Below are 26,780 nucleotides of genomic sequence, written 5' to 3' on the forward strand. Positions count from 1 at the left end.
CCCTGCACCACGAGGCCGCGTGGCCTCGGCCCGACCCTAACCCCGGGCCTGGCCGGCCCCGACATCCAGGCACCACCCTCCACCCAGGAGGTGAGCGGACCACTTGGCAGGTCAATGGGAGAACGAAGTGTCAAGAGCTCTTCCCCCGCCAGGTGCCGATCGCCTCCAGCTCCCCCAGGCGCTGGCTCCACCCCCTGCTGGGTGTCTGGACACCTTCATCCCGGGCCCTCCGACCTCCACGTGCGAGGGTCCGGACATCAAAGGGCGCCTGCCCTATAACTGGGGCAACTCCGGAGCAGGAAGGCAGTTGTATCCTGGAGTCGAGAGACACCGAGAGAACTCAGCCTTGACGGACTACTGGCGCTGCCGTAGCCCGCTCTTGTGAACCATCGTCCTGCCTGCTGGCGCTGCCGCGGCCTTCTGCAACATCCATCCTAGTTGGGACCTGCTGGCGCTGCCGCGGCCCGTTGTAACGACCATCTTCGTCGGGACCTGCTGGCGCTGCCGCGGCCCGTTGTATCGACCATCCTCACCGGGACCTGCTGGCGCTGCCGCGGACCGTACATCGACCATCTTTCCGGGACCTGCTGGCGCTGCCGCGGACCGTGTACCGACCATCTCAACCGGGACCTGCTGGCGCTGCCGCGGCCCGTACCAACTAAACCACCAAGCTCGAGGATTGTGAGCTAGTCATCATCTCATCCGAACTACCTGACTGGTAGACAGACTGTCCCGCTACCCCTTACCCTGCTTTGAGAGACTTGAATCGAGGGGACCCCTGAGTCCAGACCTCCTTGTACCATTCAACCGTACCTTAAGAAGTGCTTATAAAGAACACTGAACCTTATCCGTGTGTGGTATCTGTCTGTGGGGGGGAAGTTACTTGTCTGTACGATCGCTGGAGACGGCTCTCCCCGGAGACCTCTCCTCCTGACCCCGGCCGACCCTCCCGGTCAGTCTACCCTTTCTAACATTGGTGGCCAGCGGCGCGATCCGAATCAACGCATAATCGTACAGAGAGTAGCTCACCCCACGACAAAAACACGATGTCAGCCAAAGATAGCAGCTCCACCGAGAAATTCCAAATGGATAAATTAGAAGAATACAACCACCGCGAACTGAGACAATTCTGCATAGAACTTGGCATTGCTACCACCGGCCTAAGTACCAAGGATGATCTAAAGCACGCCCTAGAGTCATGGACAGAAACTGGGGTCGCCGGACCCTCCGACCAAAGCAGCATCACACCAGAGGGGAACGCCACGGCTCCCGAGGAGCGGGGAACGGGCCTCTCGCAGGAGGAGATCCGAGAAAGAGAAAGAACCAGATTGCACGAGTTGGAAATGGCACGACTCAAGATGGATGGGGAACTCAAGTTGGCTGAACAGAAACTCAACCTCGAGCATATGCGGCTCCGAGATGAACGAGAAGAGAAGCAGAGACAGAGAGAGCTGGAGGAGAAAAAAATAACGCTCGAGCACGAGCGCCAACTAGCGGAGATAGAACTTCGGAAACAGAATAAAGAACTGGGGGTGCCTGAGCGACCACACACCCCGGGGCCAATCGAGAAAAAAGTCCACATCCCCAAGGATGTTGTCCGCGAGTATGTCCGAGAAGACGACATACAACAGTGGTTTAAAGCCTACGAGATCGCCATGACCTCCCACCGGATCGACCGGAGTGATTGGGGAGCCGGACTTTGGGGGAGGTTTATCAACGAGGGTCGCGATGCCCTACTGCAGCTCCCAGATCACCAAATGTCGTCCTACGACCACATGAAGGCTGCCCTCCTCACCCGCTACGGCCTCACACCCGAGATGTACCGCCAGAGGTTCAGAGATTGCACCCGGATCCCAGGCACAACTTGGGTAGAATACGTGAACTATTTCAGCCGTGCCTTCGAGGGTTGGATAAAGGGGAGCCATGTCACCACCTACGAACAACTCTTTAACCTTATGGTATGGGAGCACCTGTCGAACAACTGTTTCGTCGAGCTCAGGCAGCACCTCCTCGACAGTAAGCTGACTGACCCCCGGCAGCTCGCCGCCGAAGCTGACCGATGGGAAAGCACCCGAGTGGGCCGGAGGGGGCCACACGAACAGAACAGAAGCAACCAAGGCCAGCACCGTCCTCGGGGAGGAGGAGGGGGCCAGGGGCGAGGGAGAGACGCCTTGCCAGCAACACCCGTGGCCAGCACCCCGCCTCCGGCCGGCCGGGGCAACCCCCCGTGGCGTCCTGGGGTCCGAGCCAACGTCACGTGCCACCGATGCCAGCGAGTCGGCCACTACGCCAATGACCCGAGCTGCCCGCAGAACCAAACACCCAAGCCCCGCCAGGTAGCTGCCGCCGCCCTGGGGGAAGAGCGATCATCGGAGGAACCAGAAGAGTATGAGCCGGCCCAGCAAGAGTGGGAACCGGCCGCCATGGTCCTGGCGTGCTTAGGGGGAAGAGACATGGTCCCGCGGGCTCCCCTACCCGCTAACACCAGGAAATACGGTCAGTGGGTGACCATTAATGGACAGCGAGCCGAGGCCTTGCGTGACACAGGCGCCAGTGTGACGGCCGTCCGCTGTCACCTGGTGAAGCCCGAGCAGATCCTGCCGAACATTCTCTGCCCCGTCCGCTCGGCAGACAACTCTGAAAGTATGTGTCAAATGGCCTGCGTCCCATTCGAATGGGGAGGGGTCTCCGGCCTGTTGAAGGTGACGGTCCGGGACGATGCCCCCGTGGACTGCCTCCTGGGGAATGACCTCGAGAGTTCCCCGTGGGCCACCGTTGAGAGAAGAGAGCACCTGGGGATGCTGGGCCTCCCGGACTGGGCCTGCATAACCACCCGGTCCATGGCCGCCCGTGCCGTCCCTCGATCAGAAGAACCGGAATGGCCAGCACCTCCGCCCCCGGTCGCCCCAGTAGAAGACAACGACGAGGCCAGCCTCCCAGACCCGACGACCGAAGGGGACGAGCAACCCCAGGACCTTCCTGACCTGGCTCAGTGGCGTCAAGAAGGGGGGCCCACCCAAGAACAGTTCCGCCAGGAACAAAAGACCTGTCCCTCCCTCGAGGGACTCCGCCAACAAGCCAGCGCCCAGAACGCAGGGGACTCCACCGGAACTCACTGGGTCTACTGGGATAACGACCTGCTATACAGCGAGCAAAGAATCGCCGAGCTGGGGGCCGGTCGAGTACTGGTGGTACCTCTCCGCTTCAGAGACTTTCTGCTCAACCTGGCCCACGATGTCCCCCTGGCTGGACACCTGGGCCAGGACAAAACATACAGCCGCCTAGTGACCCACTTTTTCTGGCCGAAAATGAGGAACGACGTCCTGAACCACTGCCGATCTTGCCCCACATGCCAAGCCAGCGGGAAGAGTGGTCGGAAGCTGAAAGCCCCTCTGCAACCCTTCCCTGTGGTCACCACCCCGTTCGAGAGGGTGGGGATAGACATTGTGGGGCCTCTGGACCCCCGCACGGCACAAGGACACAGGTTCATCTTAGTACTGGTGGACCATGCCACCCGCTACCCCGAGGCGGTGCCCCTACGGACCGTGACAGCTCCGGTGGTCGGCCGGGCCCTAATGGGGATCTTCTCCCGGGTAGGCTTCCCCCGAGAAGTCGTCAGCGACCGAGGCACGAACTTTATATCCAAATACATGAAGTCCCTCTGGCAACAATGCGGGGTCACCTACAGATTTACGACCCCCTATCACCCCCAAGGGAACGGACTAGTGGAGCGTTTTAACCGCACTCTCAAGGGGATGATTGGGGGATTGGAAGAGCCCCTCCGCCGCCAGTGGGATGTACTACTCCCGTGCCTCCTCTTCGCCTACCGAGAAGTTCCCCAGAAGTCCCTCGGTTTTAGCCCTTTCGAACTCCTGTACGGGCACCCTGTGCGAGGGCCCCTCAGCCTCGTAAAAGAAGGTTGGGAGATGGCCCCCCTAAAGACCCCTCCAGACGTCTTCAAATACATCCTGGCCCTACGCAATCAGACCCGGCGCTTCAGAGAGATGGCCAAGGCGAACCTCGAGGCCAGCCAGGAGGACATGAAGAGGTGGTATGATCACAATGCCTCCTCCGTTGAGTTCGAGCCCGGACAACAAGTATGGGTGATGTCCCCCACCGAACCATGTGCCTTACAAGATAAGTGGACGGGGCCCTTCAAAGTGGTCGAGCGCAAAAGCCCCGTCACTTATCTCATCAACCTGGGGACCTCCCGGAACCCCCTCCGGGTCCTCCACACCAACCGACTCAAACCACACTTTGTGCGCTCAGAACTCAGCCTCCTGATGGCTACGGACAGTGGGGCAGAGGAAGACTCCGAACCCCTCCCGGATCTTCTGAAGACTCAGGAGAATGACGGCTCCGTGGACGGGGTCCGGCTCTCTGACGCCCTCACTTCGGAGCAACGCCAGGGCTGCCGGGACCTCCTGCTGCAGTTCGCTACCCTGTTCTCCCTCACCCCCGGGGTCACCCCTTGGTGTTTGCACGACGTGGACACCGGGGACAGTCCCCCTGTCCGACACCGGGCCTACCGCGTACCAGATCGGGTACGGGCCTGCATACAGGAGGAAGTGGCCAAGATGCTCACAATCGGGGTCATCGAGCCCTCGGACAGTCCCTGGGCCAGTCCGGTTGTATTGGTTCCCAAAGCCGCTGCCCCCGGCACCGCACCTGAACTGAGATTCTGCGTCGACTACCGGGGCTTGAACGCTGTCACCCGGACCGACGCTCATCCGATTCCCCGAGCAGACGAGCTGATCGACCGGCTGGGGGCCGCCCGCTACCTTAGTATCTTCGACCTAACAGCGGGCTACTGGCAGATCGGCCTCACACCCAGGGCTCAGGAACGGTCAGCCTTCTCTACCCCCGATGGCCACTACCAATTCAAGGTCATGCCCTTCGGCATGAAGAATGCCCCCGCCACGTTTCAACGCCTCGTGAACCAGGTCTTGGCGGGGCTCGAAGAGTTCAGCGCTGCCTACCTGGACGATATCGCTGTATACAGCCGCCACTGGGCCGACCACCTCCGTCACCTCCACGAGGTCCTACAGGCCCTCCAGCGGGCCGGCCTCACAATTAAGGCCGGCAAGTGCCAAATTGGCCAAGGGTCTGTGACCTACCTTGGGCACCAAGTGGGAAGCGGGCTGGTGGCCCCGCTACAACTTAAGATTGCTGCCATCCAGTCCTGGCAGCCCCCCGTCACCCAGACCGAGGTCCGAGCCTTCTTGGGGCTCACCGGCTACTACCGGCGGTTCGTGAAAGACTACGGCAGCATCGTGGGGCCCCTCACGGGTCTCACGTCCAAGAACCAGCCGAGGCGGATTAACTGGACCCCCGATTGTCAAGCGGCCTTCGAGAAGCTGAAGGCCGCCCTGTGCACCGCCCCCGTGCTCCAGGCCCCCGATTACAGTCGGGAATTCGTGGTACAGACCGACGCCTCCGACCACGGCATCGGAGCCGTCCTTTCTCAGTTAAACCCCGAGGGTCATGACCAGCCGGTGGCCTTCATCAGTCGACGTCTCCTGGCCCGAGAACAGCGCTGGAGCACCATCGAGAGGGAGGCCTTCGCAGTGGTGTGGGCCCTCAAAAAGCTCCGGCCCTATCTCTTCGGTACCCACTTCCGGGTACAAACCGACCATCGACCCCTGCAGTGGCTGATGCAGATGCGGGGAGAGAACCCAAAACTCTTGCGCTGGTCCATTTCCCTGCAGGGAATGGACTTCACTGTGGAGCACCGACCAGGCCAAGACCACGCCAACGCGGATGGCCTGTCCCGCTTTTTCCGCCTCGACGAAGAGAGTCCCCAAGGAGATGGGTGACTCTCCCCGCCTTCAGCTGGGGGGGACGCATGTTGGACAGGCCACACGAAGGGCTTGCTCCCTCCCCGAACGACAGGGCCCGAGCTCCGGCCCACCAGGCATAACCCACGAAAAGCACCTGTACCCCGTCTCCCGACGGATCTTCTGCCCTCGGACCTCTACTCATCACGGGGCCCAGCCCCACCGGCTTCCCCGGCCGGTTCAAGCCGCCATCTTGGGCCCTGCACCACGAGGCCGCGTGGCCTCGGCCCGACCCTAACCCCGGGCCTGGCCGGCCCCGACATCCCGGCACCACCCTCCACCCAGGAGGTGAGCGGACCACTTGGCAGGTCAATGGGAGAACGAAGTGTCAAGAGCTCTTCCCCCGCCAGGTGCCGATCGCCTCCAGCTCCCCCAGGCGCTGGCTCCACCCCCTGCTGGGTGTCTGGACACCTTCATCCCGGGCCCTCCGACCTCCACGTGCGAGGGTCCGGACATCAAAGGGCGCCTGCCCTATAACTGGGGCAACTCCGGAGCAGGAAGGCAGTTGTATCCTGGAGTCGAGAGACACCGAGAGAACTCAGCCTTGACGGACTACTGGCGCTGCCGTAGCCCGCTCTTGTGAACCATCGTCCTGCCTGCTGGCGCTGCCGCGGCCTTCTGCAACATCCATCCTAGTGGGGACCTGCTGGCGCTGCCGCGGCCCGTTGTAACGACCATCTTCGTCGGGACCTGCTGGCGCTGCCGCGGCCCGTTGTATCGACCATCCTCACCGGGACCTGCTGGCGCTGCCGCGGACCGTACATCGACCATCTTTCCGGGACCTGCTGGCGCTGCCGCGGACCGTGTACCGACCATCTCAACCGGGACCTGCTGGCGCTGCCGCGGCCCGTACCAACTAAACCACCAAGCTCGAGGATTGTGAGCTAGTCATCATCTCATCCGAACTACCTGACTGGTAGACAGACTGTCCCGCTACCCCTTACCCTGCTTTGAGAGACTTGAATCGAGGGGACCCCTGAGTCCAGACCTCCTTGTACCATTCAACCGTACCTTAAGAAGTGCTTATAAAGAACACTGAACCTTATCCGTGTGTGGTATCTGTCTGTGGGGGGGAAGTTACTTGTCTGTACGATCGCTGGAGACGGCTCTCCCCGGAGACCTCTCCTCCTGACACCGGCCGACCCTCCCGGTCAGTCTACCCTTTCTAACATCTACGAACCGCAAATGACGAGTATAGTGGGTGTACTCAGTTTCGCTATGCAACCACGTATGGTTCGTCTTATTTTTGGGTTTGTTCATCCGAACCCTCGGGTTCCATTTTAGATACAGCATCCATTTTGTTTCTTGCCCTCAAGTAGCCAGCGAACGGACTTTGTCCGCTTCGTGACCCTGGGATTCCCAAGCTTACACAAGGGACACGTGTTTCTTTGAGGGTGACTTTTTACGATGAGGGAAATGACACGGCGAAGGCAGATGGCCCCGCTCGAGGCTCATCTTGCCGTGCCGGTCTATTGTTTCAGTCATGCATACATTGGACACGAGGTCTTTGATCCCGTTATCAAGTTTCCTTTATTACTCCCAACACTCTTTCCTAATCTGTTGTGCATCCTTGTCCTTTCTTTGCATCTGTTTTCGTCCCTTTTCCTAATGTGTTTACGGTCAGGATGGAATGTGTTTTATTGCAGAAAAGATATGTTTTTACAGTTGGGAACCGGCAATGCTGTTGTAATTATGTTCCGGCCCCCTGAAACATGAACACGACTCTTTTGAAGTTTATTGTGGGAACTGAGTTGTAACCTTTGTTCGCCATACTGTGCAATGGCAAAAACGTGTATAAAAGGAGCGATCCACTTTTGCAAATCGAAGCAGTCTCCGAGAACCTACACGTTGTGTACTTCTTGTGACCTCTGTATCCCTGCAGTAAATAAACGCTGATCTCTGACGTCGCTGGAAGTGTCCCGTGTCTCTGTGTTTTGTACACCAGAACAGGTAACCCATGAAGGTTTCAGGTGTTGTTCCCTGGCACCGCTGGGTCTTAGAATAACCCAGTCCTTCAGAACTGTGGTTTGCCAGGGCAAGTGCAGGTATATTTATACCTTGAAGGTGTTTAGGAATGCCTGTATTGACATAAAAGTCGGGCATCGGAACGTCATGAATGAACCCCTAAGGAATAGATGTTCATGCATAATAAATGAGCTCTTGGAGAAATCAATATCCAAGCAAGGGAAATTCCTAAAGGCTTAAGAGTCTGGTTTTCCAAGAACTCGTTGTGACGTGGATTGACGGATGTAGGAGACCATGCCTGTATTTGGTTTGCATGGACAATGCCTAAATAAGGGCTGGATTTTCAATGCCTAAATAAGGGCAATATGAATTGTACCTATGTAAGGGCATAAATCGGGAAACCTATATACGGAATCTAAATCTACACACAGCAGAGCTATAAGATGGACCATTGTCATTTCATTTGTGGCTGTAGATTATGGACTCGGATTCCTAATGATTTATAGGTCAATCCTTACAGATGAATTTCTGCTTCAGATCAGACACACAGGCTAAGGGGATGAGGAGGAAAAATTGGGCAGTTTTCTACACAAATATTTGTTACTGCTTAGTCTGAATTTATTGATTTATCAAGCTTAGATCACTTCAAATAAACAAATAATTTGACCAACGTTAATAATCCATAGAGCAGCAAATAAGAAAGCAGAGTCAGAGTTCTTTCCATGAGATTGCTTTTTAAATATATTTGTCATTAACAAATACTAACTTTCCTAATACAAAAGAGCAAATTCCATTGTTTTCAGTTTAGCAAAGCATATAGAAATGAATGAAAGTTAACAATCCTATTCATAACTAAAATATTTTACAATTTTATATACCTTGATTAATATGTGCTAAGATTAACCTTGGAGGAAGGTAGGCAACCCTGGTCATTATTTTTGTACAGTTTACTTAGATGGCCTACTAGTGCTACAAGCAGTGGGTTCCCCCCTAGCTGTTCAATTTCTCTGTATGCTTCTGATTCAAGTGTTTGCAACGTTTGCTTGGTGTACTCGAAAGACCCCACCTTTTCAAAATAGTCCATGCAATATTTTTTTAAGTCTACATTTTCTGTCCTCTGACGAAGGATGTTTTGCACTTGATTACTTTCTGCTCTTGACCATATTGCATGTATAGCAGGAAAAGAAAACTTTCCCTCTGTTAAATCTTCACAAAAACCTTGGTTTTCGCTTTTGTCTTTAGATTTTAGGTTGGCATAATCATCCCTTATTTGGTAAAACATGGAAAGGGTGTTAAGAAGAGGTTTCAAATCATTTTTATAGTTTGAGAATAATTGCATTAGGCCTACAACCAATCCCAAATATCCTCCTGTCTTCTTCAAGGACATAGCCTTATACTGAGCTTCGGTTGGACATGTGTCGGTATCTCTCCAGGAAATATCTAAACCTTGTCCTCGGAGCATTTCCAGCAACTGATGGATGAATATTTTCACAGCTTCAGGGTGACCGATGGTCAAAACCTTTTCAAGACAGAGGACATAAACATAATTTGCTGAATTTATTACAGTCGGAATTCCATATATGCTGTGGGCCACAGGAAAGCCCTGTCGTAACTTCGAGTTGTCCTCAATGTCATCTATCAAAAAGCTGGCCTTCTGGAGCATTTCTATCACTTCAATGATCATCTAAAAGAAAAAAATAACCACATTTCAGAAACAGGAACATCAAAGTTTTTTCAAACAGGGAACAAATATGAAAATAGACAAATCAATGTAATGTGTATTTTTAGCTTGTTAATGCCATTTAATTTTAACAAAACATCTTCTAAAATTTGCATCACACAAATAGTTTCCAAATAAAATAAAAAAAGGAATGCATTTCAGTACAAACTGAGCTTGATAACTTATGAGGATCATCCACATTTTTTCAACCTGGTGACACCGTGCCTGCCCAGGTTCTCACTGCCGAAGCACATAACAACTCTGCTTATATGAACATAGTCCTTTTTCCGTCTGAGACAAGCAGGGCTGCATGGGAAAGGCTGGCCCAGGATCATAAATGGCCACCAAGGCAGTAGGTTTTTTTATCTACATTTTTTCCTCTTTGTTTTAAAGATTTTTTTTTTACTCCCAGTATCTTGTTTTTGTTTTATCCCTTAAAAGAGTTAAAAATGGTAAAAAACAGTTGTTGAAAATGTTACCTGAAAAAGCTCTTTTTAGAGCTACCCTACACTTTCATTCCGTATGTTGTTTGTACTATGTTCCCCATTTTATTCCTTTTTTGATGAACCTCAAAAGACACTTGCGAGAGCATAGAATCTCCCATACATAGCAGGGGTGATTCTTGCGAGCCCCTCTAGAGAGAGTCAGGTACACAGGCTTCTGCATCCACTCTGAGTAGACAGTGTTTACTGCTTTATGCTCACAAGCCTTTACAAGAGCATACTTTCACAATGGAATTTGTATTTTCACTGAACATAGATAATTTTATACGTATAATTTATATGCACCAGATTTTTGCTGCCCCTTTTTTATACAATCCTGCAAGGTACTCACAAGATCATGAAAATACTTTAGGGGAAGAATTTACAATTTCCTTCATTACAATACTTACCACTTACAATCTTCACTACTGGACTATTTTGAGACTCTACCCTCTCCACTGAGAGCTTGCATGAAGATTATTGGTGTGTAGAGTAGGATGTAAAGAGACACTGCCTCTCCATTCACACCTTTCCCAAGCTTAGTAGTATGCATAGTAGGGTAAGAAGGGTACTCACCTCACATGTAAAACCTCATTATTCCATATTAAGTAGAACACGTCCTAGCCTCTCAACTGACATTTCTCCCCAGTGAAATAACCAAAATGTGCCTTCTGCACTAACACCTATCTCCATTACAACATGGATATACATATAAGTGTAATGAACTAGTAGGATCTGTCCTCATACCTCTCCTTAGAACAACAGCTATATGTAGTGCTGTCTGGGAAGGAAATCATCTCTCTGCTAACACATCTTACCAGGGCAAGAGGTGTCTCTAGTAGGGTTTGAGACAAATGTATCTCTCTAATCATACCTCTTCTCATGGTGACAGGTATTTACAGTAGGCTGCGGGGACGAACTACCCTGTTTCCTGAGACAAGTCTCTTGCATGATAACTCTGCGTAGTATGATATGTCTCTTAGATTACACTTTTGCAAAGTATGCAGTTAAAATTACCTTTATACTCATAAGTATATCTTGCATAACAACTCTAGAGACTATGATATGGAAACACACTGCCCTCTCAGCTGATAAATCTCCCCAGAGTAATACATGTCCAATATATTATATGGGTACAGACGTCTGTCTCTGCTCATAACCCTCTTCGTGGTCATTAAAGTCATTAGTAGAGTGTAAAATTGAGTATCCTCTCTGTTGATAACTGAGTCTTGCACAACCAGTGTGCACATTTAAATGTAATGACACACTCACTTCTCTCTCAGGCAATTCCTTATGGAGTTTAGCATTTATAGTATGGTGTACACAAAGACAGAGCTCTGCGCTGAAACTTCTCTCCAAAGTGACAAGCGTATATATTAAGATGTGCAAGATAACTGCCCTCTCCACCAGCAGACATCAGTGTGTAGTGTACTATGTGAATGGAATTGCCTCTGTAACAAAACCTGGCTCTCGTATAAAAATCTTTATTCTACAGTAGGAAGAAGCATTAATCTCTATAGTTCCCTAAATATACAAACGCATGCAGGAGAACAGTTATAGTTCTTAAAGAATGAACTGCCACTTTAAGTCAACAGTAGGAGATTCTATTAATTTTAAAATCGTGAAAAGCTGTTAAGGAAAGAAACCCGTTGTAACTTCAAACATTGGGGCAGATTTATGAGCCCCTTGCGCCACTTTTGCGTCACTTTTCCCATGTTAAAAGTGACGCAAAAGTGGCGCAAGGGGCTCATAAATCTGCCCAATTGTATTTAAAAAAAACGATTTGACACCATAACAAACAATAACAACATTAATAAACAACAAAAACAGCAGTAAAAACAACAACCTTTACAAATAATTATTTATTCTTGCTGATTTGTAAAATACACAAAAAGGAGTTCAGCAAGGGCAGCAGGAACAAGGAATACACTGTGATTACCATTGGCATGTGACATTCGAGGGCTATGCACCCTCAACACCTTGCTCAGGCTAAATTAACCCATGCTGCAGAGCTTAATCCCTTTTCAGGAGTGTTGTTATCTTTTGAACTTGGTAACACTGTGGCTCCCCCGGTACTCAATGCTCAAGCAGAGAGCAACCCTCCTTATATAGATAAAGCACATTTTTGCTGCTGTAGTAAGCAGATCATTTATTTTGTCATCAAAAACAATTAGAGTAGAGCTGCACAGAACAAGCTTCTCCAAGGGTATAAATGTCGCCATAGGCTGTAAAAACTTGGGCTGAGCAGAACTCGTGGAGTTTTGCTCAGTGGATCTCTGCGCTGTTCCAAAAAAAAACCTCTGCGAGATTGAATGGGAGGAAGAATTCTTGTCTGCATCATTTGCGCAGCTTTTTTCAGCCAGTAGCGCATTCCGCGCTGAAAAATCAGCGCCAGCGGCATCACACTGTCCGCATTGGCGTGGCCAGTTTGGTTTACCTGCTTTCTGTTCTGTGCATGGTGCTGGGCCTGCTTTTCGAATTTCTTTTAATCTCTTCCAATCCTTCCCCTATCCCACTCATCCACCCCTAATTTAACTTTTTTTTCAGTATGTGTATTTTTGTGTGTGTATTGTGCATTCTGGTTTTTTTTAACGTTTTCTGTGACATTTAGTACTTTTTTGTTTTGCCTTTCTTTCTTGTGTTCTACCTCCTTTAGCTCTTTCTTTCTGCTTTGCTGTTTTTTTTTTACTTCTTTTATTTTTTCACCCCAGTGCAATGTATGAACAACAAACCACACACTTTGCAGTCAACAGCGCTGTCAAGGCTTGCAGTACAGCTCCATTTTTCGAAAGCGGAGGTGGCCATGCTAATTTATTTTGTGCAGTGCCACCTCCCCTCCATGCTGGCAGCAGGCAGCAGGCCTGGGAGAGGGTATACCCTACTGGAGCCTTGGGTGCTGTAGGGGAGAGTGTACCTGTGCATGTACTGTAGCACTGGGGGGCACCGCACAACACCACAGTAGATGCACCACTGGGCAGACTGGCTAGACCATGAACAGACCTGCTTGAACTGCTGGGTATCAAGGTTGCAGGGCTCGGTGAGTAATTGTTTCATCTTTTAGTTCTCTAAGAATGCTAAAAAATAAAATAAAATAGCATTCTGCCCCTACCCAGGGATAAGTTGAGTTCACGGTACGAATAATATCTGAACCAGCCTGAGCTAGCCAGTTGCTCAGCGCTACCTACTTGCACTCATAGGCACTTGCTTGGCCTGTTATTTAAGAAGTCATGCAGACTCCTCAGTACTGTCACAAAGATAGTGGTAGTATATCAGTGAGTTAGCGTTCTCTGAGTCTTTCTTTATGTAGCTCATACAGTATCAATCTCCCAGTGATCTATGCATTGAAATGGGAGACTGAGTTGGCCCATCAGAGGGGGTTGAGAAACAAATATCGTTCATTGCACTGCATTAGTAGTTCTAAATGTAGTTTAGAAAATTAAGAATAGGTCAACTCAATACTAGTACTATACGCAATCTGATTTAGAAAAATACAATGCTACTGCATCTGACTTAATTGTACCCCTAATCTAGTTTGTATCTTCTTTATTTCCTCCATCTGCACCCAAGGGTAAGAGGGCATCAGAGGCGGATGAAGGGGCTACCACCACCCCAGTGCCACAGTGGGTAGAACAACCACCACAGCCGATAGTTCTGCTGGCTCCAGTAGGTCCATTTATTAATATTATTTACCTACATTATCTTACCTCTCCCTACTATTCGAATTACTTTGCCTTGTTTTCTTTTTTCTATACTGTCTCCTTTTTTTCAACTTTTCTATCTAATGTGGGTAAATTCTTGTTATCCCTGCATTATGCTTCTTTTCATATGACTTATGTTTTTGTAGCTGACTTCCTCCTGTTTGTACTCTGTACCTTTCTTCTGCCTTTTTAATAGGCTTTCCCTCTCCCTTTATATATTTGATGATATTGTCAGACTAAGAAAACAGATTTTGGTACTCTGACGATTGCAGGCCCAAGTAAGCTATAAATCACCAAACATTTGTGTTGAGAAGGCTTTCTTGCTCATGCTCAAACTGTCAAAATGAGAGAGTGGCCTTGCCCCCCCCCAATGTTGTGTTATCATTCATTTATACAACATACCAGCAGTTACCATGATAGTACAGCATGGCCGGAAAGTATGAGATCCCATTGCATTTGCCAACTAAGACCATGTGTCCTTCATTGACCATTCCACTCCTTCATTGCACTTCAACGGCTCAAAGTCATCATAGCTCTGCCCCTCCATTACAAAAGGTTTTAGTTGGCTTAACAACCTGGCTTTTCTAACATTGTTGACCAACAAACCTCCCAAAGTGATAGTTTTGATTGAAGATACAGCTTACCGAACTGTTGTGAGGTATTGCGGTTTTACTTTGTTAAAAAATGATAATAATTACTTAGGAGGCGTATCTGGCATCTAAAATGTGTAATTGTATTTGTAGCCACACAGACTACCAGTGCCAGGGCTGGCGGTGTCTGCAGCCCCAGTGCGACGGAGGTTGCCCAAGAGGCGGTTGGAGGGGGAGTTCCAGTGGTGTCAAGGACGGTTGGTGGTAAGTCACATTGCTTGCTTATTGACAAATTTGGTATGCAGCAGCGCAAAGTAACATCATGCATGGCAGTATGGGCAGGAAAAGAAAGAAATACACAGCAAGCCGCCTACAACCACTTTGGGCCAGCCGCATCAAGGAGGACATGTGGGCCAGGTAGTTATAGACTTCTTGTTACCTCCTGTTCTGCGTTAGCAAATATATGCAACAATGGGTAACAACTAGTAGTAGTGAAGAACAAACAGAACCCCCCCCCCGGCACTGCAACACTGTGACTAATAAATCAAAAAACATGTTGACACTTGGTAGGCCCACACACAGAAAAATGATAAACTAGCCCGAGACCAATTAAATCAGGAATTCTTAGTACCGAACTGTGGAATGTATATCAGCTTATAAGTCAGGATGGCTCATAAGAAAATAAGTGGGGCCCAGAAGTCCTTCGGCTGGGATGATTCAGGCAGCTCCTCCGCATAGATTTCCAACTGTTCCCTACAGTAAGTTAAGTCCCGGATCCGCTTTCGGACCGTGGGTAATCTCTTTGCACCCCAACATTGCACCACAGCCCGCTTAGTCATCAATGTAGCCACAGCAACCAGCCTCCTATTGCAGGGTTTCAAGGACCTCACATTACCCAACAAGCATAACTCAGGTATACACCACACTCGCTCCAATACAACGTCCGTTAGCACACTCGCAACTTTGGACCAAAAGGTGGCTATCCCGGCACAGAGCCAAGAGAGGTGCAAAAAATCGGCGTCAGCCTGCCCACATCGCACACAACAAGCAGTATCGCGCAGGCCAAATCTTCGCAATTTCACAGGGGTATAATAAAGCGGATGGAAAAATTTGAAGTGTATGATGTGCAGGTTGCAGTTAGCTGTAAGTCGCCCAGTCAATTTGCAGCAATAATGCCAGTGAACCACGGACAGCACATTGTCTAGGGCTGCTTTCCATTTATCATATGAGGGGTGCACCTGTGAGTCCTGCTCACGAAGGGATGTAGTGTAGAGTTTAGTGATCAGTCCCTTACGGTCCTCCCCCGCAAGCACCGCCCACAGTGCTCGCCGTGTCTAAGGCTCCGTGGGGAAAGCAAGGTATACGTCCCTAATAGCCTGTCGAATCCATACTTACGTACGTATGTAAAGCACAGCATAGCGCCATGTGGCCGACCCGCCTGTACGTCCGAGAGCGAACGGAACTGGCCCTGTTTATACAAGTCTCCCATTTGTGCAATTCCGGCTGCCTGCAACGTGGTCCCCGCCAGACGCTCCTGAATCGCAGAAATATCAGGATGCGCCGCCAGCGGCAATTTGGGGGAATAAGGATAGGGCAGCTTTGCTCACCGCGCCAGTGTCTGCCAGGCCCAGGCGGTACACTGTACCGCATTGATTTCCATCCAGGGACGTCCGCTCCCTCCCAAGAAAACCGCTGCCACCAGCGGTAACGGGAGTATGGTATCTGCCTCAATAGCAGTATGAGGGAGAAAGCGTTGTGTAAAAAAACAATAGTGTGCGAACTGCGCCTGAGCACACAAGTAATAGAGGCGCATATCTGGAGCCTCAAATCCACCACGTTCAAAAGGCAGTATTAAGATGTCCCAGCTGCAGCGAGGTTTTTTGCCTCCTCAAATGAAAGACAATAGGATTGACTGTATTGCCTTGAACACAGAGACATTTAGGCGGATAGGAATATTCACAAATAAATATAATAGCTTGGTCAACATAACCATTTTGAGCACTGCTATGCAGTCCACTAGCGAAAGTGGCAGGCGAGCCCACCTCTCCGCCTTTTCAGTGAGTTGTGTAATGGTGCGTCCATAATTCATGGATATTACCTGAGCGGAGTCTCTCTGCAACCAGATCCCTAGGTACTTCACCGGGCCCTGAGTCCAGAACAAAGGAAAGTCCAGTTCAAACTCGTGGGTACCCGCTGTCAAGGGGAACACCGTTGACTTGGCCCAGTTTATCCCTAGGCCCGAGAAACCTTCAAACTTGACGCATTCGCGCAGCAACTCTGGGAGGTAGGTAGCGGGTTGGCAAATATATAACAGCATGTCATCCGCATAAAGCGAGACGACAAGTGGCCGTTGTCGGAAGCACAGCGCAGCGGAGGCATGTAGTTGGCGCAGCTTGAATGCCAGAGGCTCCAATGCCAAAGCAAATAGCATTGGAGACAGGGGGCAGCCCTGTCTCGTGCCTCTGCCTATGGGAAATGCCGAGGACACCCAGCCATTAACACGAACTCTGGCCGCAGGTTCGATGTATAGAACCCTGATCCAATGCAAAAAGAACGGGGGGAATCCCATCCTTGTGAGAACAGTAAACATATACTCCCAGGAAAGGGAGTCGAACGCTTTGGTAGTGTCGAGGAGCACCGCCACGGCCTGGAAATCCGAGTCGAAATAGTGGAGAGTTGCAAAGAGGGTACGCAAGTTGTGCACAGCAGATCTCGCAGGTACAAATCCGGACTGATCCGGGAGTACCAGCAAGGAGATCAGAGGCTGTAGACGGAGGGCGATCATTTTCGCCAATATCTTGGTATCGATGTTGATCATCGAGAGTGGTCTATAGGAGTCGCATCGATTAGACGCCTTATCAGGTTTCAAAAGCATCACCAAGAGAGCCTCCCATAACGAAGGCGGAAGGCGCCCAGTGTCATAGACCTCCGCGTAGACTTCAAGGAGTCTGGGGGCCAGGTCATCCGCAAAAGCCTTGTAAAACTCGCTCGGAAGACCATCAAGGCCCACTGCTTTACAAGTGGGGAGAGACATGATAGCAATCGTTACATCTTCCTCATCGAATGGTTGAATAAGGTATTCCCGATGTCCAGGGGCCAGCCAGCCCAGTGCGACGTCATCTAAGTATGAATGAATGTCGTCCGTCTGCGCTGCATCTCTATTACTGTAAAGGGCCGTATAATAGTCGAGTATAGTCTAGCTGATGGCTTCTGTACCATAGTTATCTTCCCCTGCCTCATCTAGCATTTCCGTAATATACGCCTGACTCCACGGCGCAGCTAACTTCTGAGCGAGGGAACGACTAGGTCTACCCCCTTCTCCATAATATCGGGCCGTACTACTTCTGGATCTACGTACCATCTCCTGGTCCGCGGTTTCATTGTGCAACGTAACCAACTCTCAGATCTTAGCTAACGTTTCGGGTAACGGGTTCACCTCATAGGCTCTTTCCAAGGCGGAAATATCCCTTGCCAATTTGTGAATTCTACGTCTCAAATCTCGTAGCACTCCAGCCTGCACCCCTATGCAGACCCCTCTGATAGTGACCTTGAAGGCCTCCCACATCATACCTGTGCTGTCGACGGAGCCAACATTGTCCAGAAAGAAATAACGGACAGCCTCCCCAACCATGGCCCTAAAAACCACATCCGTCAGGGAAGACGGTTGCAGTCACCACTGGAATGGCGGTTTCTCACATGCAGGGACCCGTAGATCCAGGAGCACTGGAGAATGGTCCAATAGTGTCCGGGCTAAATGACGCACCTTAACCGCCCAGGTACATGCTGCTTCTGTGGCCAGCCAGAAGTCCAGGTGGGACCACGTCCTGTGCATAGATTAAATAAAAGTACTCTCCCGCACCCCCAGGTGCTGCAGACACCAGACATCCCTCATACATCCAGCATCCATCATGCCCAGTAAAGTCTCAGCAGCTTGTTTAGGCCATGCCCAGCTACTTCCTATCCGGTCAACATCTATATCTAAACAGACATTAAAATACCCTCCCCGTATGATTTCAGCGTCAGGGAACCCTGAGATACGGCGCCAGACATCTGCGAAAAAAGCCGGGTCATCGACATTTGGTTAATTAACATTCACAAAAAGAACACTCATCCCACCCAGCAGACCATGCACCAGTGCCACGCGGCCCAGGTCGTCTATCTCAGTATGTATGACCTGAAAGGGTATCCCTTTCTTAATCAATATCAACACTCCTCGTGCATAACTGGAGTAGGATGACGCTACGCATGACCCAGTCCATCGGACCCCCACATTCTTGTCAGACGCTTTCGTAAGGTGAGTCTTATGCAGGAATGCAATCTGGATATTCATTCTGTCTAAATAAGCAAATACTGCCCTGATCTTTTTGGGGGAGTTGAGGCCTCGGACATTCCAGGTTAAAAGGCGTATATTTCCACTCATTTGGTTAGCAGAGTGCAAAGTAACCTGGCAATTAGGTCTGTTTGTGACATGTGTGTCAATTACAGAAAAAGCGAAATAGGGTGCGAAAAGCATAAAACCTACTGTGCCAGAGGGTGTCCCTCCCTTTGCAACCCCTCGTCCCCCCACCAACTTCAGCGTCCCCAACTCGCCAAAGCCATGCCAACCCACCCCCACCCCTCCCCAACCAACAAACAGTAGTGTAAACCTCAGTTGGGGTATACTCATATAAGGGCGCCAGAGTGCAACTAACCTCCCATCTAATAGGAGGTGGCTGAGCAGGGTGCTGTAATTGTGCCTGCAAAATATGATACCATGAAACCCACACCTAATAGGAGAGCACGTATAACATAGTTGACCCCAGTCAGGTCCATTTGTACATGGAAATGAAGCAAGGCATACATGGTAGTAACCATAAGGAACTTAGAGCAATCCAGGCAGCAGAATAGTTCTGCAAGTACTCCATATAGGGCCTAATGTTCTTCAGTATCTGATGGCGTTCGGGATTCTCGTCGCCTTCGCTTAAGGTGTTTGGTATGCTCCAGGGCCGCCTTGGGGTTGTTGAAAATGTGAGAGTCTCCATCCGGGCCAATCTCGAGGCGGGCAGGGTAGAGCATAGCGTATTAGACCCCTTCGGACTGGAGACATTTTTTGACATCGGCATACTCCCTTCTTGCCGCCTGGACCGCCACAGTGAAGTCCGGAAAGAATGAGATTTTGTTGCCTTGGTGTTCAATGGTACCTTTCTCTCGTGCCAAGCATAAAATTACATTGCGGTCCCTATAGTTCAATACTCTCCCAATAATGGGACGAGAGGGAGCTCCTGGAACCGGACGAGCAGCCAGCGAGCGATGGGCCCACTCTACAATGTCACTACATAAACAAGTGTTTACACTGGGTATTATTTCCAATTTGTCATTTTTTTCTTTATATGTGGTAAGCTGTTGGAACCACTCCTGTGGTTTCAACAGCTTGGTAGGAGATAGTATCCTGCCTGAGGTGGCAACAGATGGATGCCATCCAGGCCAAATGCCTCCAGCTAGTGGCTCTGGAGAGGATGCCGTGGGCTCCAGTACCTGCAGCCAGCTGTGAGGGCCTTCATCCTTGCCATACCATGGGCAGCACTGCCAGCAGCTGGTATCCACCACTGCTGCACCGCTTCATCATACCCAGACCGCTTGCATTGCCAGTCCTACTTGAGCTAGTGTTGCTTTGCCAAGAGGTGGAAGACCGTTATGCCCATATCAATGCCCTCTAACGCCCTTTTTAAAAATATATTTGATTTGGTTGGAGGAACTTTTGTTGTGGGTGGAGAGGATGGGAATTGGTAAGGGCAGTTGGACTTTAGTTTCTTCTTTGGACATTGATTGGGGTGATTTATTTATTTTTGGGGGAGAGGGGTAGGCTTTTTGTGGGTGGAGAGAGTGGGATTCTCTTATTATTAAAACAATTTAAGGAAAATTATTTATGATGGATTTGTTAAAAAAATAAAGAAAAATTGTTTATGATGGAAATCTGTCTTTGCTACTGACTTTTAGCATAGCATTTTTTTTAATCCAGTTATTAAAGTGTTAGTTTTACTGTTGTCTTACTACCATTTGCAACTATATTGACCCCTAGGGGTTAAACCTATGCCTATGTTGCCTTTAAAAACCTAATTAAAAAATCTTCATCTTCAGTAGAAGTTAGTTACTAGCTAAACTAATTCCGTTTTCTAGTTCACTTCACTCTATAGCTCTCCTACCTGAATAGATGAAGCGATGGCTGCTAACGCTCTCATCTTCCAAAACCTTATTGCAGGGTTTCCCAAGTTGCCTACTTAACGGTGGTGGCAGTAGTAGCAGTCTAACGCACTAACAGGGAAGACATCACTAGTGAGGTCCCACTTCCACCTAGGTGAACTAGGACTGTAGGATTAATCAGAAGGATTATCCATCACATGTAACTAGGTTGAAAGAAAACACAGTTAGTGGATTGTTTATTCATATCATAACTTTACAAAGACTAAGACCAGATTACCACCATGACACAAAGACCTGCTACTATAAAAAAACTAGCAATAGTAACTTCTTCTGAACAATGGGGAGCTAGTATTTAATTGTTTTAAACCATTAAAACTGAACGTATGAAATCCTTGAGTCAGGAGTAGTGGACTCAGGTCAAGGTTAAGCCTTTACGCAACACAAGGCCTGAATAATGTTGATGAATGATGTTATATATGTAAATTGTGGATCCCTTTTCTGCATGGCTGTGTAATTGGGGTTGGTGTGGGCTACAGCTCAGGTAATAGAAGATCTGGCAGTGAGTTAGTGTCACTTTCACCACATCCGCCCCACCAAGTGTGTGACCCATTTATATTAAAAATTCATAAGTCACACCTCAATATAGAGCACTCAGCCTGGGGGAAGAGGGTTAGGGGTTTGATGAAGGGATAGGAACAGGTAGTTGGAGAAAGGTTTGACAAAGACAAACACTAGACAACATTAATATTCATCAGGTAGATCATCATCGTCAAATCTGTTATTGAAGGAAATGAAGGAATGGCAGTTCAATTAAATGCACTGAAAATAGTCATTCAACCCCAGAGACCCAAATTATTATATATCTAAAAGTTCTGTCATCTAGGTTTAAGAAATACAAACTTAAGGAGGTGTGAACCCACACACTTCTGAACATTATGATTGTTAAAAGAAAACTTATACTGTATATAAATGCCAAATTGGGTGTTGAATCTGCATTCTACTCAGAATGTCAGTCTTCTTGAGTGCCTGGCTGAACTGGTATGGTAAATAAGCAGGAGTTTTATAGAGCTTTCGCCTTTTGTGCAGGAGAAAAGAAGGCCTGTGCGTTGTAAAACAGAAATAAAATTGTAGAGTCAAGGAGGACAGAAGGTAATCTTCATGAGGAGTGTACCAAGAGGCAGAGCAAGAACATAGGCTGCTGCAATCATTATGGCTCATGTGCGATTAACTGAGAAGTGAACACAATTTTAAAACCAATCCCAGACAAGTCGCTGCATGTACCAGGCTGATCAATCTCACAACTTTCATCATAACATTTAGCCAAGTGTGTCCATCATATGATAATATGACATCCCATGTCTGTCTCCAGTCTCAACAGGCTCCCTCTGATCACAACCGCATAATGGAGGAGTTTCACATTTCAGCCAGCACACACACTCAGCAACATTTTCCAAATCAACACACCTCTCTCCAGTCCATAGAGCTGAATATCACCATGCTGGTTTCACGTTAAAGTCATAAATTCCTTCTGGCTGTTGAGGTAGATCTGCCCTGAGTCCTGACTTCAAGTAATGAATCAGTTCGATTCCGGCCTGACCCAAATGAGATAAAGAGAGATCGACCTGTCGTGCACTGCTGTTGATGAACAAGGAGAGACTTTGTGTGGATTTCTGTTTCTTACTAAACTGACTGGTCAGGTCTCTGAAGAACCAGAAAAAAGTACAGCAAAGAGTGGACCCTGCTAGTAAATCTAACTAAGTGTGAAAGGGCCAATCACCTTCAGGCAAAATAACCCATCAAGCCCCAAACATTGTAAATCATTAAAATCGAGTTTACAAACAAGTTAAACACTTTCTCTCACTGTCAGCCACCAGATGAATCATCAATTATTGCTCACAATCACTCAATAATATACCAATCATTGGTGCAATAGTTACCTGATCCAATCCAAGCATGGTGGTACACAATGATATCTCCTCTTTAGATGGAAGTAACACATTGTAAATGAAATGATCTTTACTGCTTTACTGAGGCAGCCTTGCTAGGGAATGAAAAAAAGAAGGATGAGCAAGGGACAGAGGCAGGCATTGTCTCCAATGTCCTTGAAGGGAATGTGGACACTTCTTCACTTTATCTTAAATGTGCCTAAAATGGTGGGGCTGCATAAGTTGGACACAAACAAATATATAATGTTCCTGTTGCTGTATCTATTTTTTTTTTTTAGCTAAGCAGTTTGATGTTAGCTAAAAAGTTCTATGCTAAAAAGTTCTATGGTACCCTACTCAGTCAGGGAAGGAGTGTTCAGGTGGGTCACCCAGAAGTTGGCCAGCTAATGCTCTTGAGTCTGACCAATCTCCCTCATCCTCCTCCTCCTCCTGTGGTATTTCAGGAACAGAGTAATTGTGCAGTATGAAGTGTTGGTTAATTTTCATTATGGTCAATCTCTCCACAATTTGAGGTAAGTGACTGGCCCTTCTCACTGTGACAACTGCACTGAACACACACTCAGCAGATACACTGGCTACTGGACAAGCCAGATCCTTTATTACAAACCTGCTGAACTCTGACCATTAACACATCTTCCCATACCAATAGACCAATGGGTTTTGATCCACAGAAACCTCTTTTGGGTCATCCAGATTGTCCTGGAACATCCTCTGAATGGTCATTGTTGGTGCCACGTGTTCAGTTTCTTTTGCCTTCACCTCTGCATTTGACTTAAGCCCTGCCACTTGAAACCAAGTCATTGCAGAGGTTGGATACGATTTTTCAGTTGCTGTTATTGTTGTTGCTGGTATTCCTGTTGCTGGTTTTGGCTGCTCTGAGACAACAGCACTGCCCTCTCTAAAGGTTGAAGGCTGCACACCAGAACCTGTGCCCAGGACTCTGATCAAAAGTCCAAGTCTTGAATAGTGAAACATCCATATCCGAAAAAAAGAATGAGAGTGGCCACTTTTTTTTAAAACTGTGGAGCAAGTATTGTGCACAGATGTGCTTTTCGGATGGCACAATGTCTCTTTGCATCCTTGGATTAACAGCCAAGCAAAGGATTAAGCTCTCGACCCAGTCATGCGTTTCTCTGTTCACACATGCAAACCTTTGCAACACCTTTTTTAGCTGGTCATGTAGCAGTTGCAACAGCAGGATAGCTTGTCTCATCATACTGTCCTCTTTGCTGATTTTCCATGTGAAAAACTCAAAAGGATGTAACATCTGTGTCAGGCATTTGAATAGGCCCTATTTGTCCATCTCCATGGTGGTGCTTTATCTAGATGCATCTCTTCCTCTTTGAATGACATAGCCATTAATTGGTTTGTACTGCTCGAACAGATGTTGCAACATGCAATAGGTCGAGTTCTAATGTGTTGGCAACTCCTGTATGAGGGCCTTAATTGGCATTCTATTTGCATGCTGAATGATCCTCAACTGCTTCCAGGCTGAAAAGAATGTCTAAAATCAGTGCAGTTTCTTCTGCAGATGGTCAGTATGCTGCTGACTATGTCTTATTTTTTTAGGAAGTCCTGGACAATCAGGTAGATGCAATGTAGGAAACACAGGACCCTAAATCACCATGGATTTAACTATATTACTGCCATTGTCTGTGGCAATAAATCCAATTTTGATACCTTGAGTTGCAACCATTCAAACACCTTGCTGTTAAAGTCACCTATGATGTTTGCAGCTGCCTGGGATTTCTCTATGGCAAACATGTCTACTGTTGCATGCCGCTAAATGAACTTAAAAAGTTCTTCAGTGCTGAGTCTAGTAGAAAGCTGTTGCATAACCCCCACTAAAGAGATCCAGTGTGTGGTGATACAAATCCAATCAGTTGCTTGACAACTGGTCTGCATGTCTGTCGTCAGGTGGATAGTGTGAACAGCACTCTGCTGAAAAGCTTGTCCAACTAATTGCAGCACATCATAATAGAGCGTGCTGGAACAGCAACTCTGGCAAAATAGATCTGGTTGGGAACCTTCTGTTTGGGCTCATGGCTTCCATAAATTCAAAAAATCCTACTCCTTCCTCAAGACAAAAAGGGAGGAGGTGCAGGGCTATCATTTTAACCAGCTTCCTTTTTGCACTGTTGGATGGTTGCATTCATAAGACCCCTCGTGCCTAAACATGCCCATAATAGTAGCCTAAATTATTTTCTTTTCTGGTGCCACTGATGCAGCTGTCTTCGGGAGAGAACCAGGAGGTGATAGACCTAATATTCATCTTGAGGCAGTCACTGTATGCTGTGGTGTCTCCATCTGACTCTTGTGCCATTTCGAAGTTGCTGAGGTGGGTGATACTGGTGTACTGCTGGGGACACGGCTGCGTTGCATAAAACTGCTACCCTAGTCTTCCTCAACACCTCCTGCCATGATCAGAGCTGATTCCCCTCTCTTGTCATCACCACCACCACCTGCAGCCATTTTGTTAAGGTGTGCCTCTCATCGGATTGCGTGATTTTTTTCATGGGGGTCTTTTGGCCTCCAGTACCATAGTGTGAACCAGGCTTACGAACACTTGTGTTTGAAATGGAGCATTTTGCAATGTTCTCCTCCTGCCTGCTAGTTGTAAGAAGTCCCAAACTGGGAAGGAGAACTTTTTTTAATCGGGCCACTTGTGCCATTACCAATGGCGAAAGAATTGTAGGTAGGAGGGTGTGTCGAAGATTGACTCTCTGCAGTGCGTACTTCAACTGAGGTGCTGATGGATGCAGTTCTCAGCGGGGGCTTTACAAATATGGAAGCTGGTGGTGGCGGTGGTGGTGGTACCAGTGCCATATCCCTCAGAGAAGGTTGAATAGGAGGAGTAATGTTGATGTACTCTGAGCCAGCTTTCATGACAATGACTGGCTCATCCTCTTCATCCCCTTCTATAATTCTAAGCCTCTCAGGAACTTTCCTTTTCCCTTCTCTCCCATTTCGTGTCTCGGGGTCAGCCGGTGTCATCCATGTCAAGATCATCAGAAGAGGGGCTTGGAAAAGTTGGTGGCATACCCTTCCTTTTTCTTACTGGAAATCGGTAAGCCAATGGCTCAAGAATAGGTACATCTTGCTCAGGAGGAAGCTCAAACGCCATTTCTGCTTCATCTTTATGAAGATCTAATAATGCTGGCTGCAGCTCCTGTTGTCCACCTTACTCAATTTCCAGTGACAATTGGGTACCAGTTTGCCACTAAGACAAATCCAATTCAGACTCACTGCTCATCACTATGATTGCAGTGGCTGCCTTCCTGAGAGAGATTAGTTTGGGGTGGTGCCGTTGATGCGGGAGTGCTGTTTCCAGCTTGCTGACTAGAAAACGATGCAGTAAGCTCACATTTTGTGAAAAAGGTTTGGGGTGGCAAGTCAGTGGTGGAAATCTGCTTCTTCTCCTCCTCACTGGCCACTTTCTTGGCAGCACCTTTCTTTGGGGCCATCATCAAGCTCTGTCAGTTGGCAGTGGTACTTAGCTGCACAAGCGGAAGAGACTGGAGGACTTATATGTTGTGGTCACGTCACTTTGTGCTGGCCTTCTGTCTGACAATACTGACGTTAATGACTGTTGCACAACTAAAAGCAAGCAAGCAAGAAAAACATTTAGTGAAATGTGGCATTTTTGCAGTTTGAATTATTCATATTACAGATAATGATGTGTTCCTATGGGAGGTGGGGGGTCCAGGGAGAAATGGAGTAATCCTTAAAAAATGAAGAGGTCCAGGGGAAAATTAGCAATGACAATCATTTAAAAATAAATGCAGGTGTGCTGTAGGTGCCTATGGCAGGCAGGTGGTGGATAAAAGGAAAATGGAAAAAAATAAAAAAACAAGAACAATTAAAAATTGAAAACATAAAAAAATTCTAAAGTAAATGTAGCATAATAAATACATAAATAAAAGAAATAGATAAAAAAGTAAATAAAAGTAATTGATTGCTGGTGTACTAAGGGACTATGAGAAACCTATGGGAGGCAAGGAGGTGCAGTGGGAACATTGAAAAAATGCATACAATATTGAACACTATTGTTATATACATATACTACAATGATCTTCTAGCATATTAAACTGATATTAGGGAAAAATAAACATGGAAGGGAGAACGAGTCCGGCTGGGACTGGTTCACCATCACCCTTTGGGATCTATACATGGGGAAGGAGGACAATAGTTTCAGAGCCCTGTCTTTAATACCCATTTCCTGTTGCCGTTTGTGGTATTCTGTACTAAGTATTCCATGCATGCGCTGTGTTTACTTTCATATAATGTTCTAGGTTCCTTTAGAGTCTTGATGATAGAATACAGGACTTGCTCCAATTGCATCTGGAGCTGTCCTGAGAGGGA

The 26,780-nt window shown here is 48.2% G+C and overlaps 1 protein-coding gene and 1 long non-coding RNA gene across 2 annotated transcripts in view; one reads left to right on the plus strand and one right to left on the minus strand.

Annotated features, from left to right (window-relative positions):
• Positions 1–26,780, plus strand: part of LOC146821256 (uncharacterized) — a 601,412-nt gene that overhangs the window by 162,126 nt on the left and 412,506 nt on the right. The window contains exons 4-5 of the long non-coding RNA XR_014962685.1: positions 13,572–13,667; positions 14,446–14,556. This is a non-coding gene — a long non-coding RNA (uncharacterized LOC146821256). The remainder of the gene's footprint in view (positions 1–13,571; positions 13,668–14,445; positions 14,557–26,780) is intronic.
• The window catches only part of LOC146821257 (geranylgeranyl pyrophosphate synthase-like), a 428,148-nt gene continuing 409,843 nt past the window's right edge, over positions 8,476–26,780 (minus strand). The window contains exon 4 of the mRNA XM_085609337.1: positions 8,476–9,486. Within this exon, the coding sequence (XP_085465463.1) occupies positions 8,686–9,486 (801 nt within the window). The 3' untranslated portion in view covers positions 8,476–8,685. The remainder of the gene's footprint in view (positions 9,487–26,780) is intronic.

The sequence above is a fragment of the Triturus cristatus genome, chromosome 6 (assembly GCF_964204655.1).
Source record: "Triturus cristatus chromosome 6, aTriCri1.1, whole genome shotgun sequence".
In the NCBI taxonomy this organism is placed as follows: Eukaryota; Metazoa; Chordata; class Amphibia; order Caudata; family Salamandridae; genus Triturus; species Triturus cristatus.